Here is a 17,193-nt window from a genome sequence, read left to right on the forward strand (position 1 = left end):
AGACTTGGCAACTTTGTATGTCTTTTAATAACATGGAAAAGAAAAACTGCCATATGCATAATGCAGTTTCTCATAATTCCACTTAGCCTTCTTTAATGAGAAATTATATCTTCCCAGCATCAGTGGTCTTACAGGACCTCCCATAATGCTAACATACTTTCAGTAAACCCCAGCAATTAATGCGTAACTTATTAAAGAACAACAATCACTTTACTAATGTCTTTAGTATGTATTCCTAGCATTTTAAGGAAAAGAAAATGAAAACTGGGTTAATAGAAAACCAGAAAAAGGAAAACATTAAATAATTCAAAATGTCATGTATGTTATCTTATTTTTTAAACAATTAAAACCAAGCACTGAAGAGAAAGCAATCCTAGCTATGTACAGAATGACTTACACTTTCATGTACATCATTCAGTTTCACCAAGGAGTGACACCAAGTAATGAGAATGAAATAGGAAATGTTTTTAAATTGCTAAACAACCTGAAAGCAGAAAGAATTGATGTGTTGTAAAGGGCTGTTACTTTGCTCACTGCTGAGTTACACTAGCTGAGAATCAGATCCAGAAAGCTGCAACACGTGTGTAGAAAAGTGCTAAGTAACCAGATAATAGGAGCAAAGAAATGCAGGGCTGAGAGGAAAAGTTAAATGAGCACTAATAATCAACAGGTAGCACTACCTTAATCTCTTATTTCTGTATCAGCTCTGGGAAAGTAATCAGAAAAACTGAAAGACTACCTTATCTTCATTGATTTGAGAAAGATTTTGCAAGGTTAGCCTCAGACATTGCGTAAACTGTGAAGAATGATTTTCCACAAGAGGCCTTTTCCCATCTGAGGAATGGATTTCTGTAATGTACTCTGCATGGGGCAGCACTGGAATGTCAGTAATTTGCCTGCACACACCTTGACAGTCCGCTTACACTGCAATGTTTCTCATGGAACCTGCATATACCATTTTGCTCTAAAACTTGCAACTACCATATACTATTTTAGAGAGTTTATTTTACATTTCAAAAGCCTTAAGGGACTGAAACTTACCTATCCAAGAGGTCATCTCCTATTTCTGGGACACCACAACAGCTCAGAGCAGCTGAGATACTGGAACTGGCAAACTCTCAACTACAGCTTTGGCCTTGGCTCTTATAAGGAGGCTGAGCTGTGACTATAAAGCACATCCTAGTCATAGCACAGGTCTTCAAAAACCAAAGAACCTATAATATTTTCCTTGAAATTGTTTGCCCCAAGGTATTTAAAGAACCATCAAAATTAGAAGGTAACGTGGATCAGATCTATTACTGCACATTGCAGACTCTTCACCAACTTCACTGTGCTCATTTATTTTATTCTGACATTAACTTAACTATTAGTACTAAATATATTGCATTATTGTATTATTACATGCCTGATAACTAAATATTTAATCAAGAAATAACAGTTTAAACAAATTGAGGTTTTTCTTTTTTTAGATAGCAGTTGAAATGAAACTTGAAGATTACTTTGAGTCAATGTATTTCCGTTCTGTGGCTTTTTGATGTATTTTAATTTTCTTATAGTGGAATTTCCCATGAAGCAGGAATGATCCCTTATATCTACCCACGCATTTTTAAAAACTTATCGATGCATATGAAATGTATCTTGCAAATATTCAGCTTCCTGGTACCTGTGAACGGCTCCGCTTCTGAGGGTAACTTTCCCTGTAACCATTTCGAGAATATGATCCCAGTGATTCAGTGTTTTCCTGGGAATGAGGAGGCGCACTACAGGGCTAATAAGGTCTCCGTTAGCAATCAGGCTGAAAGAGAGCAAAGTAAAATAATTTGGAGGAGCATTTTAGACAAAACTCATCTGAAGTTAAGACACTACCTCCAACCCTGGAATGGAGTTCACTAACTGAATATTCTACTTACAAAATAGTGTAGGGCTCCTGGAGTGGTTTTCGAAACCGTGCTGACACAGTGATTCTACTGTGAGTAACAGGCTTGACCTGAAAGGACAAAAAAAAAAAAATAAAATGAGAAATTACTCATCCTTCACACTGGAAAAGAGTTTGCCCTGACCACCACCAACAAGAGGGGCACCATATCTGCAGAAAGAAGTTCCTGTTTTTAAAACATGCATTTTATTCCATTCAAGCTTCACCTTCTACAAAGCATACATAATTACTGCAACAGGTTTATATATGTGTTGAATAACAACCACAGCATAGTACACCACAGTGCAGCACGGCACAACGTATGGTTTGCACTGACAGGTCAGAACTGTAGAGACATCTTTGGTGACTTCCCAGCTGTTGTTCCTAGAGACCCAAAGCAACACTTGAAATATTGTTCTTGCTTTCTTAGTCTTTATCGCTTATAACCATTGCCCAGGCAATTAAACCGTCTCCTCTTTTTAACAGTAAGTGTCATCTCTAGGTCTCTCTGCTATTATGTAATAAGTACTTCTGCTCTTGTACAGGTCTTTATACCAAAATCCATCAGTGATTTATAAAAGTTCCCAAACACTACGCTCATTTAAGGGTAATGACTCACAAATGAGGTGAACTGCAGATTTTTAGCTCTCAGGATAAAATATAAGCTACTTAATTCACAGCATTATTCCCTGTAATCTTTTGAACAAACACTGCATTGAGATCAATTAGGTGGCTCAATATTAATACCATTATACTAAACAGAAAGTTATGCAATACTGCCTAGCTAGGATTCCCTATTGTATTTATAAACACACTTTCAAATTTAAAAAGAAAAAAAAAAAGGATAAACCCAAACTCCAAAATCATCAGGAAGATTTTTTTTTTAATTCTCCATAATTACCAAATCAAAGTAAGGTGTCAAACCCTAATAAACATTCAAAAGCCATAATACATGCATGAACAAGTTGGCTACGTTTCTAAAAAAGGACCATAAAAGCTTAAAGGACTAAACAGACAGCATGCACAGAGACATGCTTTCAAATAGATTTACAACGTTTATTTAAATTGACAATGTTCCAGTCACTACGTAAAGCAGTCTAATGACACAATCTGTTGCAGCTTTATCACACTTTGTGCTCACTTAACCAGTACTTCTCATTTAATTTATGGGAAAAGTCTCTGGACTCCAGTGCTTTAAGTCTTTGCTTCGATTTTCACACAAATCCATTTAGTACTGACCAGACTGTTTTCCAGATCTTTCTCTGGTATATACTGGAAAAAGCAAGAGAGGTGCTCAACCTACTAGATATTCCAAAGTAGCTAAAAATGATTGTTAAAATAATCAAATCTGACTTCCCACATATCCCAAAGGACCTCACACAGCAAATTCTGCACCAAGCACATAAATTCCGGAGTTATGCTAGCTCTCTCAGGAGGAAAAGCAACCACCAAAACAAAAGCAAAACTAGCATTCCTTGATGTACAATCACTTCAAGTGAAAGACAGCAACAGGTAAATCTATTGAACAAAATCTGTTCTCAACGTCTGCTAAAAAAGAAGCATATCTATTCTGAGTTCAACTCACTTCAGCTTCTCGCCTTTCTCAAAGGCCCTCGTGAGCAGTGTAGCCCTCCCAGTCTTCTGCTTTCTGACAGACTCCGAGGACACGAAAGCCTACACTGGTCACAGAGGGAGGAAAGCATCAGCGCTCTGCGTGGCAAAGTGACTGAGCAGAAGCAATCAGCAGCAGTAGGGCAGTGGTGCTATGAAGCTCAGTGCAAAGGGGTATTTTGGCCAGAGACTTCTGCAAGGTGAGAGTCAGCAAGAAAGATGTTACTGCCGCATGGTGCCACAGTGCTTGTGGACCAGGCTAGAATGGTCCACATTCCTGGAATGGCTGGAGAGCTTTCCTTTCTGCAAGCTATTAACTAGGCGGTGTATTTATTCCTTAAATTCTATTTCGTAGATATGTTCGTCTTGGCCTCATACAATGAGAAGTTCTGTATAAGACAGTACATAAGCTATGCTTTAATGCCTAAGCTAATTGCAACTCACAGACTTGTTGTTAATTCCAGTATGCTCTGAATCAAGTGGAAGATTCACATCTACTACCACAGACTTGGAAAAGGAGTAAGAGGTTGTTATCATCCAGCTCATTAGGAGAGGCAAAGAAATTTTTAGAGACTGCCAAATAATCTAGGAGCTCAGCCATTCTTGCAGAAACATTTAAAGCACATTTTTTCAGAGCATAACTGGTTGTTCATGTCACCAAAACTTAAGATGAAAATTTACTGAGTCTCTAGGAAGAAAAATAAAACACACCTTAAACTGCAACATCTGAAAACATTTCTATTGCTGCTGTCAGCCCTTAAGGGCTATTTGCACAATGTAAGCAACCTAATAAAGATCTTCACAATACAGAAAAAATAAGGTAGCTTTCTAAAGAAGTTACTGAAGGCTGAGGCAATACTGATTTACTTCCATAGCATCAGATCCTAATATTTAGGCTCCAAACACAGGTTGCATCCAAAACAGGAGTGATTTAACTTTGGCTGCCCTTACATTTTTCTGTATAGCTGCTAGGTCGCCAGGCTAGCCCCCCATAAAATATTCAATGTATACTAGTAAAGCCTTATACCACTTTTTCTAAAAGTTGACTCCTCACCCATTCCTGATGCTCTATTTGCTGTTCATACCTATGCTCAAGCTCTCACACACTCCAAGCAGTCCATCACACTAAGTTCTCTGATCCAGTCTGCAACACTCTGGTTTGACTGGAACTAGTTAGAAAGCATTCACTAAGCACAAAAGAGCCCTTCAGAATAGTCCCAGGTGTGCCCAATTATTTAGTTGTTCCTGCAGGCTGATGAAACCATTAATTTTCATGTAGACTCCTCAGAAGGCCATAATTTTATTGCATACAGTTACGAGGCCCCTAGAAAACAAGCAACCTGACAGATGTTAAGAGCTCATTTATTATTCGATGGATTGTATTTCTGCCAATAATAGATACTGTGGCATCAGCTTGCCAGTCTGTCTTCTGAGTTAGGCTCTCAAAGAATCATTGATATTTCTGGCAGCCTTTTGTGGCTTAACAAGTCAGCCCTGTTCTTAAACGAGCAAACTGCAGGGGACTGTAAGATGGGACCATTTGGGGCAAAGACTTAATATTGGACTTTTCTACCTAAACAAGGCCTAAAGCAGAACGAAATACAATTTTGCATTGTTTTGTTAAGCTTGTTTAAATCAAATGTACTTCCTATATTAAAAGGGGAAAAGAATATGTTAATGCAGTTGTTTAGGCTATTGTTTGTCTGGAAGAGGAGGGATAAGTAATGTCTTTGGGTCTGCTTGCTCCTGAAGGCATGTTTTACATCTGATCTGCTTAAGGGGCCAAAAGAAAGGTAAACACAGGAACACTCTGATGCTGCAAAGGAGAGAGGAAAGGAGAAAATAAACATATAAATTATAAGAAAATGTTTAAAAAGAACCAACAGAGAGAAGTGCCTACACAGGAGTGCTGCAAATGAGCTGTGTACAACACCATTACTTTTGAGGCTGGCAAGCATACAGGCATGCAAGCAACTACATCATATAACATGGTATTCCACAATACACAACAGCTCACTCTTATAGATGCCCAATACGTGGTCTGGCTACAGCATAGTATATCAAGCTCTCCAAGCACAACAGCACAAAAACTCAGCACAAGCTACTGTAGCCTGCTCCAAAGCCACCTTTTCAAAAAACAGTTTGGCTAGATCTACACTGCACTGTGACTTAAGAAAAGATAAAATAAAAAATAAATAAAAATTGTAATAATAATAATAATAATTAAAAAACATAAAAATTCCACCTTATACATTATTCTTCTAATATAATTTTCTGTTCTTCTATTCTTAACCTAGCTGCTCTGTTGTTTTGGGGTTTGATTTTTTGGTGGATTTTTTTGGGGCGGAGGAGGGGTTGGCACAGTCTTCAAGTTACTAAGAGTTTAGAACAACTTCTGTCTGACCATATTTATGGTTATGAAAAGCAAGCCACTTAATTTCAATATACATTAACAATGACCAAGTGCTCAGCCACTGGATCAATGTAGTTCCTTTAAAGTATATGGCATCATGCCAAACCACCCCAGCGGAAGAGCTGATGCAAGATTTAATTAAAGAATACCTGGTTCTGCTCCTGTTTTGTAGGAGGTACCACAGCGTTGCAGTGTCTGGACTAGCCTGACCTCCTTGGCACTGCAGGGTTACATATTAACAACGATGTGGTCTTGGGTGAAAGTCTGTGCTTACATTAAGAGACCAGCACCACTAGCCCCCTAAACCCTTTATTTTCTTTTAATTTCACCAACCACATTCTCAGCTGATGTAAATCAGCACTTTCCCATTTACGTCAGCAGTTGTAAGAAGATTTACATTAATCAATGGTCTGGCCCCATTATGATTTTATCTTTAAATTTTGTACATTTTCAGTTTGTTTGAAAAGACCCATTCAAGGTCAGCTTCCATATCCTACTAACAAATGTTACCAACATTTCGTAATTTGTGGCAAGATACTTATCTGAGGTATTACATGACAACATACATCACCAACACAAAGTATTTAGAAGAGGAAGGAGAAAGCATTATATCAGTTGAAACTCAGAGGGAACTGTAAGTTAGCTGGAGGCAGTCGATAAAATGAGAATCTGCAAGGCAACAAGAGCTAAACACAGTTGGAAACACACCATGGGATCACAGACACTCAAAACCACCATAATTTTTATCTTCCCATTCTACAAAGAATTTGTTATTTCCCACAGTGCCTCTTACACCAACAGCAGTGTGGATCTTTCTTGCTTCAGAGAGGAGTTACAGCCTGTGAAATAACTTTGCAAAGCACCTTGCAGATTCTGGGAAAAAACAACGCAGCTAAATTCAACACAGGCTAGGTTCTGGGAGTGGGGATCAGTCTGCAGTGGTTTAGAACTCTCTAAACACTCAAATTTCAGAATACATTCTACAGAGACTCTCTTAGAGCCCAGCTTTCATCTGCAGTTATAATTCACTGTGGCTGAATTTGTGCTGCTGAACGTTAGCTGCAGCTGAGTGCCTCCAAACATCCCTTCGAAAATACAAAGCCAAGATGCAGATTAGCATCTAACTGAAACATGGTAAAAAAAATGCACATCCTCACAGCTGCTTTATAACAACATTCTATAAATTTTTGCCTTATACTAAAAAATATGCTAAATATTCATGAAGAAATTTAACAAACACAGACAAAACACTTAGCAAACACAAACAACACATTGCACAATCTACTCCAGGTACTTACATCTTCCACTGTTGACTGTTGGCAAAAAAAAAAAAACAAAAAAAAAATGATCAGCAGACAAAACATTACCTCAGGTATACTATCGTACATACAAATATGAAAAACAGATCTTGTAAAAAACCATTTTGAATTAGTGTGTGCATGTCCACATGCGTATACATGTTTACAACGTGGGTATGCATACATATACACCAATTTAATATAATTTTCGCACAAAAATTTCTATCATGTTTCTCTTCAGCTGACCACATGAAAGACTGAAGATCAACTAAAAACTCCTTTTTGGAACACTATGGATGGGCTTGCTCATGCAATGCTTCCAACTCAAAGAAGTGTTACACTGGGGAGAGATATACACATTATATATATGGGATTACAGGGAAATCACTATTGAGAATGGCTGTTCCCCTAAGGACTCTGTGGAACCCATACACTGGTTTGAAATACACAGATAAAAAAGAATGGTCTTCATTTCTTTCTTCAGAAATGTGTTAACCATTAAAAGGTAAAAAACCATAATCCCTAAAATGGAGATGTAGCAAAATGATGTGTATTTGTTTTGGTAGGTGTGAACCTGCTGATCCCCATGCATAAAGTTTTTGCTTTTATCCATGCTACGTTATACTTTTCACGCTTCTTATTCAACTATAGACTGGGAAGTGGGAGAGACCCAGCACACCACCCAACCTCCTGTTGGCTACTCAGGACCTGCAAGAGGCCTGTGACACTTCAGAGGGTCTGTCCTTGTATATCAGAAAAGTATACAGTTCATTACATAGTATTTAAATTGTCCTCTGAACATACCATGCTGCATATTTAGTTTCTAAAAAGGCGAGTTTATGCACTTGAGAATAATTTCAAATAGAAATGTGCCATCCTTAGCTTTTCTTTTTCCTCCATTGCATATTAAATATTAAATAATTAGAGACATGCTAAGAGGTCTGGCAGCCTGTGAAAGTGGACATGAGGACACAGGCTAGTTATCCATAGCCAAGAAATGGCATGACTACCTGATTCCTTTTCTTACCAGAAGTGCCCCCCAAAGGGGGCAACTGAACAACTGCAAGATTTACAGATTTCTACCTATTTTTAAAGCCATATTTACGGCAGCAAAATAACAGTCAAAAACCGTAATCTCCCTGAACCTGATGATCTGTGCTGGTTTGATTTATAGAGGTTTAAGAGCTGGCCTTACTTATGGCTCTGTTAATGTAGTCTTGGGTGCTATGAACATCTCACTCATTATTCACATCACTTTATAACTAACTTTTTGAAGTTTTAAATATTTCAACACAATGTCACATTCCAAATTTATCAGCTCATGCAATGAGCCATGGCTTTGCCAGTTTTTTACAACGGCCTGTTAATCAATGTGCCCAGGAAATTGAGAACAAATATTTGCATTCCCCTAGGGTAGAACTAGGGTCAAAAGAACCAAAACCCCATTTATACACACCATCACCACCCTGTGATGTGAAAGAAAGGAATGTTCAAGGTTCAGTGATCAAAAGCAAATTAGAATGATAAGCTTTCTAAAGCTATTACAGCATAGGGAACATCTTATCTATTTAATAGAAACATGACTTTTGTTAAATGGACATTTTAATGCACTTTGATGAAAGATGAAGAGTTAAACTCTTGGAGATATTTGGTCAGAACAAAACCATTTCTGTTATCCTACACAGTAATTAAGCTGGATAATCCGCATTTCCCTGGCTCCTTTGCTTTGCTAGATGGTACACTGGATAATATAAAACAGCCTTGAGCAAGAGACTACTAGCCTTTCTACTGGTGTGGATACAAAGTACCACTCAAAGTGCTATTAACCGAGCATATTTCCAGGCTTACAGAAATAGGTCACAACGCCACAGCAGTACACAAACTTCTCAACCCATGTAAAGCATAGATGAGCCAGAAACAAACTATGCCAGAGCAAAGGAATGGTCAGGGATCATTCTAGACCACAAAGCTCCTACAAAATTCCCAAAATGTTTAATCACTCTGTTCACCTCCAAGGTAAATCACCCTCCTTTTCAGCCATCCAGTGAAATGGAGTTCATATCCCCTGGGCATCTGGGGGTAAGTCACACCTCACCTAGCTAAGCCCTGGAAACAAAAATGTTTCACTTGGGATCTGCCATAGTTTTGGGGCATTGGACTAGGGGCCAGATTCAGCTGGGATAAACCAAACAGTGGTATGGCCTTATGTACCCAGGCACTTAGTTTGTGCAGTGCTGCAAAACAGATCATACCTGTGTTGCTTTGGAAGCCCAAGAATAGCCCCTGTCTCTTTCTGGAGTTGCATGACGCTATACCCTACATGGCTTACAACACACACAATGATGGCATCAGTAATGTAGAATTTATTCAGGCAAAACAGATTCATATACTCAGTGACAGACATAATACTGTCAATCCTGACCATTTGTGCCTCTCACAGTTTGTGTATTTTCCCCAAATTCTTTAGAGTCATTTAAACCAAAAGGAAGTCTTTGGCCTTTGCGGCTGATCAGAAGGGCCTGAACCTGTGAACAGTGACAGCTGAAGACCAAAAAGCAACCCCCAAAATATCTTTTTTTTTTTCATCATTTTTAATCAAAAGTAAAAGGTTTTCATGTTTCCAGTAAGTCAATTTAATATGCATCAACAAGTTTGTAACAAGACTAACATGTCTCATTAAAAGCTTCAGTACTGGCATGTGTTCCTTTGCCAGCCTCCTCACAGAGCAGAAAAAGCAGTAACTCTGCAGAACAAGGCAGATGTTAATCAAAGAAGAGCCAGCTTCCAGGTTTCATATCAAATTCAATACAGACCATTAAATTCTCCAGTGGTATGAACCAAGCCTCTACAAGTCTTTCTGTTGCTCCAAAATCCACTAAATCCATCTGCAAGCAAGCTGTTAATCAAAATACTCCAAATCGCACAATTCAGGTATACAGAAACATATAAAGATAAGTTTTATGAATTCATAGGCCCAATTAGAAAAAAGGACATAGCTTAAGTTTGCACTGGATGTCTGGTCAGTTCTTCTCTGATTCTGCCTGGTATTAGATTATGAACAGTCAGGAAGAGTATCTGTTTTGTATGTCTTGTGCTAATTATGTTACCAGGATACTAAATACCAAGCAATGACATATACGATTTAACTAGTAAAGATGTTGCTCAGATGACTAATGATGTATATCATGGGGTTTTTTAATCTTTGCATTTTGATAGACTTATTCCCTAAACTATACCTACACTAGAATTCCTAATTATGATTCAGCATCAGAAAATGAGGAACTCCTTACGCAGTCTGTGACACCAGCACAGAAGAAATCAAACCGGTCAGATACAGAGAAGCAAGAGAGTTTAGTTTTGCATATTGGCACAGGAGTATGAAATGGACCTTTATAGGCAATTCGCTTTCAGATATACAAGTATTTTGTGCACAGTAATTTTAGGTACCACAAACCATGCTTGTTTCTTTCTAATTCTTAGCAAAGAATTAGGAAAGAATATCCTGTCAGGATAGACTGACTTGACATAAATGGCTGTAATTTGCACATGTTGGGATAATTTCTAATATATATTCACGCACTTTCTTACCCTTGCAAAACTATCTCCTGTACAGAGAAAATATCAATGAACCATTTCTAATTGACAAAAGTTAAAGTGAACCAAGAGTCCACTCATTGAAAAATTAGGTTTTTTCTTATGATTAGACATGTACATTATTTATCAGATATGATAAATGCTAGGTTCAAAATAAACAATAATTATAAATACTATGATTCTTCGTGAGAATGTCCTTGGGGAAAAAATGCAAGTATGTTAGGGACAAGGTATACCTAGCATAAACATACCAAAATCATTCGTGAAATCAAGGCATTATAAACTTCCAAAATTAAATTTCTACAGATTAATCCAGTCATATCACTGCTGACAGAAGAGTGGTGACTCCATTGTCTAGCAACAAAGATGCACTTCAAGGAGGCAGAAGAAAAAATTGCCATAAATGATACTAAAATAATTTAAGTTTAAAATACGGAGAAACAGAGGGAAATGCAGAATTGGCAGCTCCTCAAAATACTTTTATAGCAACATTTCAGATGCTTTTTTGGAAAATTCTGATGGTATGTCCAGATCTTCCAAGTCTCAAACATCCTGTTTTCCACCTTAGCTCCCCAGGTCATGGTGCCCACTTCTGCCAGCACTGGACAGCTAGGGAACCTTTCCTGGCCCAGGATCTCACCAGGAACACAGTGACTAAATGACCTAGGCTGTGACCTGCCCATTAACTATGCCTGGCCAGCAAGACCCCACAGCAGGAGCGGTACTAACATGTACTGATGTGCCGCAGCTGGAGACCACCAGTAGAAGGCACGTTCTGCCAGTCACAGTTTCATTCTGCATTCATGTTTCATCACAGGAACAGACAAACTCTATGAAGTCCCCTAGCAAGCGATTGTGCTCTACTCTGTGTCCTAGCACATGTCTGTGCCATCCAGTGTGTGACTTATGTGAGGACTGACAAGCTCTGGGTTGGAAAAAGAAATTTGAAAGTTTCAAAATGTTCAAATGCTCATTCAGATCCTTGTAATTATCAACTGTTTTCACTAGAGATGTTCTGGAGTTGCATGCAAATACAAATATTCAGGTCATATATATATGAAAGCTTTGAGGAATCTTTACTAGTCCTCTGAAGAATCATAAGTAAAAATATTGATTATTCCATTCTGCAAATACTCCTTCAAATATCACCACACCTAAACCACCTGATAGGAGAAAAAGCTGCAAATGAAATAGAGTTATGGAACAATAAAGTACATTTATGTGGGGAAAAAAAAGTGATGAATCACTGGAGAAATGTGACCAGAACACAACTACTACACATCAGGCAACAGAACTGCTGCAGAGTACCCAGGTGAACGTGGGAAGCACCTCGAGCTGGAAAGGTAGGACAAGAGCTGGTGGGTGGCAGGCAGAGTCCCTAGTGTATCCCTCGCACCAGGGCCCCTGACATGCATCATTGAATCTGACAGTCCAAAGGACATACACAGCCACTTGTAATGCTAAATGGCAGCACTCCGGAATGAAGCCACCACTCAAAGAACTGGGTAAGGCAACCCTTCCTCAATTGGCCACACACCTGGCCTACAACCAGCCAGCTCTTACGCCTGTTTTCATACTTACAGCAGTTCCCAGTCGACTGGTAGTAATGTTATAAACACACCATAAGTAGGCAAATGTTATAAAATTGTGGAGAAGGGTGTTTTCATTGCTTAAACATCATAGAAAACAGTGGTAAACCTAAGGAAAGGAGTCTACATCATCTTTATCTCCTTATAGTGTAGAGTTAACTTTTGATGTGCCTTATGTAGTGTAAGACATATAAGCAGAGTTTTCTTAATTTAAAACTGCTTTTCTAGAATGTAAGTCAGTAAAAAAAAAACAAGTGTAACACGAACAACAATGAATCTTGGGCAGCACAAAAAATACTTATGTCAGACCTTGCCACACAATCACCTTGTTCTAGAAGCCCAGGAGAATAAGTGAAGTGTAGACAAAAAAACTCAGTGTTTTTACTACCTAAGAAAATGTCTGATATTGACCAAGGGCAAATCTATCTATATGGTCAGTAAAGCAGCTTAATGTGGGCCCCCTATAAACTTTTAAGGTAATAGATGCTGTTTCATAGAGACACTATGGCCTTCCTTTTTTCTTTCAGTTGCAAGAAAATGGTTCTGCAACACCAAAATACATCTGCTTTTCTCAGGTGCCTGCAGTTCTTTGCTTTTACAAAAACACATTGCAAAGCCCATTTACTTCAGCTTGTTCAAAAAAGTGTTGGTCATAAGAAGTCAAAGAAGAAAAGAAGTTTCGGTTGAACACATTTTTGTGAAGCAAAGACAATTTAAAACAAATAGTTGCTTATAGGATTTGCAAATACAAAAGCCTAGTTAATTCCTCAGCAGCTTACCCAGCCCCAATGACAAGTAAAATTCTTCTTTTTGAGTGCACAGGGAGAGACGACCTAGTGCCTACAGAAACATAAATGTCCATACTTAACACATTCTAATGTGAAAATAACATTCGGTACCTTTTACAAACAATTAAGCTTACAGTAAACAAATATTAACTCTGTTGTCCCATACTTCCTCAAGAGATTAATTTTAGATTCCTCAAGCACATCATTTAAAATGTATTTGTACTTGCAAATCACCTTCAGTACAGAAGGGATCTCTCTTGCAAAACAAGAAGTTCAGTTGCCAGAGCAAGTGGTGGGTGGAAACACCTGAGGAATCATTTGTACCAAAGCTTTAGCTTGGGTCAGGATTAAATCTTTTTGCTACTTTCCCTGCCAGTAACATAACAGCAAAAAGTTTTGAGACACATTATTACAGCATGAGGGCTTTGCCGGAGGATTTAAAACAGCCAAGAGCCTGGCTGCCATCTGCTGAGACTGACACTCAATTGCCCTGTGCTTCTGCAACAAGTGTCCTCTTTCCCCCTTACTGCTGTGCCTGGTTGAAAGAGGGAGAAGGCAGAAATCTGAACTTACTCTTTACCCCTACTCTCTCCCCAAAAGGTCTAAACTAAAATGGGATACGGTAATTCTAGGGGATTAGCTTGTTGCAAAGGCTGTCAAATGGGAATTGAAAAATCAGACTTTTCCTAGGAAACTTGCTCTAGCATTCCATGCAAAACAACTACCACAATGCTGCAGCGCAAGAGATGTATCATCTCTTATCTGCTGGGATAAACAGCAAAACAGAAGGGAAGGAGTATTGCCATGACAGTAAAATGCTTAAGCCAGATACAAACTTGCTCATACAATCCGTCTCTCTCTTCGCCACAGTTGCTCACTGCATTTAGGTCTGATTTTTCTTTCTTTCTTTCTTTCTCCCTCTTCATAACCCACAGCTCACCCTTCTGACCATCATGCACACTCCTAGTCAGTTGAATTTGCAGCACCGTGAAAATCAGCTGAGTGGCACACGGACCTGGTGTTACAGCAGCGTGAGAACTAAGGAGCTTTTCCTAAACTGCACTGCTGCTGTTGCTAAGGGCAGCAAAACACAAACAGGCAAGGAAGTGCCCAATACACTTAATACACTGCACAGGCGAAGTGGGAAGACAGAGATGTGGCTTTAAAATCCCACCAGCTCTAGCAGCATGCAGCTGGGGATAACTTTGTGAGGATGTGCTTGATAATTGCTCAAATGCTACTGCATCAAGATTGTCTCAGAAACCAGCCAACTGAAACTGGATGTTAACGTGAAACTAAACAAATTGCAGATTGACGTTCTGAAGTGAAATGGACCTTGCAGGCCTTTCCCATTATAACCTACTTCCTTCCTTCTGCACAGTTACCAACCTTCTCTTGAACTATTCCCTTCACCGCATGCAGAAGTACAACAGTCTGAGGAAGATTTCCAAAAGTAAAAATGGTATTGAGGCATCTAACTATCCTTGAATCCATTGACTGTTACAAGCATCACAACTGCCACTGGTACTTGTGCCTAACCAGCAGATCCCATCTCCCTCCTGGCCCTGGGCATGGCTGAAAGTCTGCCGGAGTCACTGACCACCAAATACAGACAGCGCATGAACGGACACTACTGGAACTCCTGCTGCTTAGAAACATTTAATGAGTATTCAGTATAATTTTCATGCTCTTCTATCATAAATTCTATTCTCCTGCAATGAGATGTCAGAGAGGCCCTCCCTCATTCATCATCCTATACTGACACTGGTCTATACATCATACTTCACCCAGAACAGGGCTATAAGTTCAAGGCCATATCTGGGGTAGGTTTGTGAAAAAAAATAGCTATTTTCCAACAGCTGAGCATTTGGCCCATTTATTTCAGTTGTTTGGAGGCCTTAGACTGGTAAACAGCCAGATTTTAAGAAACTAGGCACTGGATTAAAGAAATCTATCATCGATACAAGAAATTATAGATAATGAGATTATTTCATTGAAGACCACCTTCAAACCTGATTTGTATCAGTAGTAGAATGACTAAGAGCTTTTTAAATAATATTTTTTAAAAGACCCAACTCTGATTGATGGTTAGGCCTCACAGACCAAGACTACAATTATTTTGCAAAATTTTAAAAGCATTATTATTACTGTCATACTTCAACTATTTTTAAAACAATTATTAATTTTCTCAAAGAAAAGCCCCTTCCTTACAAAATCAGATTCACAGATTTCACTAGAGAAGATAAATCTGTTTCTGATGGACTACTTATTCTGTCTTGTCAGTCCACGAGAAAAGTGAAAAGAGATTTTAGTAAGAAATCAGTGCTTTATAGTTCCCATCTATTGTTCTTTCTGAATGCAGATCACTGTACTTACACCATATCTTGAACACAAATTTTATTGTTTAATTCTGGTTTGGCACACATTTTCTAGTTATATGCAAATTTAAAGTAATTGAGATGCTGCCTTTGAAGAACAACATTAAAGAACTCCCAAAAGCAGATGTCAAACATTTAGCAGTTTAACTAACACAAAAGAAACACTACAGCTGCATACAAATACACAACATACAGCTGATGCATAAAGTTTTCTTCCTTTTGCCTCCTTCCTCACTAACCAGAATTGGAAATAGATAGTTGTAATTGTTTTATTGGAGAAAAACTGCACTGAAAAACACTTATCAGGTAGGAAATGCCAAATTATATGTGCTTCATACAACCAGAATTGATAACCTTGTACCTAAGCATAATGATATCATCCTTAATCACTGAACACAAATTTCTCCATTTCTGTGCTACTTTTCTAAAGCTTTCAGATCCTTGATAAGTAGCACTATGCAGGTACCAAAAAACTGTCACCACCACCAAGCCAGTCTCAATGTGCTTCCAAAACTCAGTCTAGGACAGGCCAGCTCTAAGAGCTCCAAGACCATCTCCTTCACTGGGCAACAAAAAATCCTGCACCAATTCTGAATGCGCCACCAGCCCTCAGGAGTACTGGGCACAAGGCCATATATCGCTGTGATTGCTCACCCTTGAGGGCAGAGGGCAGAGCTCAGAGCCAGGCCAGCTGCCTGGTGAGGAAGGTGGGAGGCCATCCCCAGGAGCATGCTTGAAGAACAGTCTTTGCCGTCTCCAGGCTTGAAGAACAACAGCACTACTGAGGTCATGAGAATGGGCTGGTGTCCAGCGCATGAATGTGGGAGCCCTGACGAATTATATCATGTTCTAAAACCATGTGGGGGTTTGGGGGAAGAGAAGAAGGAAAGGAAGGGAGGGAAGGAAGAAAGGAAGCAAGGAAAGAAGGAAAGAAAAGGAGGTGGAGCTAATGAAAGCTTTTTGGTTCAGAACTATGTTTTATGTGTTCAGGGATATGCAATACTGCTACTGTATCAAAATTTTACCTCCCCCCACAAAATTATAATCTCTTACTTAGATCACAATTAAAAGTGAGATGAATTACTTGATTCTCTACAAGTAACTAGTTTCAGCAAGATTTACAAAATTTGATCAAAGGAGACTCAGGACTGGAATAAGAAAATGCTGGAGGTCAAAAAGTGAATTTATGAATAAAAGACATGGGAAAGCTTAGGTAGTGCAGATATGAAGGTGTGTTGCTCAGTTTTATATACACATCAGTAACAGAGTATAACCTTACTGCATCATCAGTGTTTAACTAACTTTTCCTATTTTTAAAAATTGTTCTCTTTCCTTTGTAAAAAAGACCCAAACAACTGGGAGAAATGAATGGCTACACAAAAACAACAAACTATCTCTACAATGTTTGGGTCAATTGCATAAATATATAAATGGGGGGGGGGGGGAGGAAAATACAGCTTGGAGTAATTTTATATGGTACTTGTAGTAGCATATCAAATCTGTGACTTCTACTTGATCTTCCTGTTGATTGTGCCCATTTGAAACAAAAAAAGAGTTATGATCAATTATAAAATGCAGGTGTTGTATTTCATCGCCTCTGAATAAGA

The 17,193-nt window shown here is 38.7% G+C and overlaps 1 protein-coding gene across 2 annotated transcripts in view; it reads right to left on the reverse strand.

The window, feature by feature from the left end:
- The window catches only part of DCDC2 (doublecortin domain containing 2), a 68,362-nt gene that overhangs the window by 43,608 nt on the left and 7,561 nt on the right, over window positions 1-17,193 (reverse strand). Inside the window, exons 3-5 of one of the 2 annotated variants that reach the window (XM_055800958.1) lie at window positions 7,238-7,252; window positions 1,911-1,987; window positions 1,664-1,795 (exon numbers count right to left, since the gene is read on the reverse strand). In XM_055800958.1, coding sequence (XP_055656933.1) covers window positions 1,664-1,795; window positions 1,911-1,987; window positions 7,238-7,252 — 224 coding nt within the window. The remainder of the gene's footprint in view (window positions 1-1,663; window positions 1,796-1,910; window positions 1,988-7,237; window positions 7,253-17,193) is intronic. The other variant, XM_027788816.2, reaches the window with a different exon arrangement.

This window comes from Falco peregrinus, chromosome 3 (assembly GCF_023634155.1).
Source record: "Falco peregrinus isolate bFalPer1 chromosome 3, bFalPer1.pri, whole genome shotgun sequence".
NCBI classification, from domain to species: Eukaryota; Metazoa; Chordata; class Aves; order Falconiformes; family Falconidae; genus Falco; species Falco peregrinus.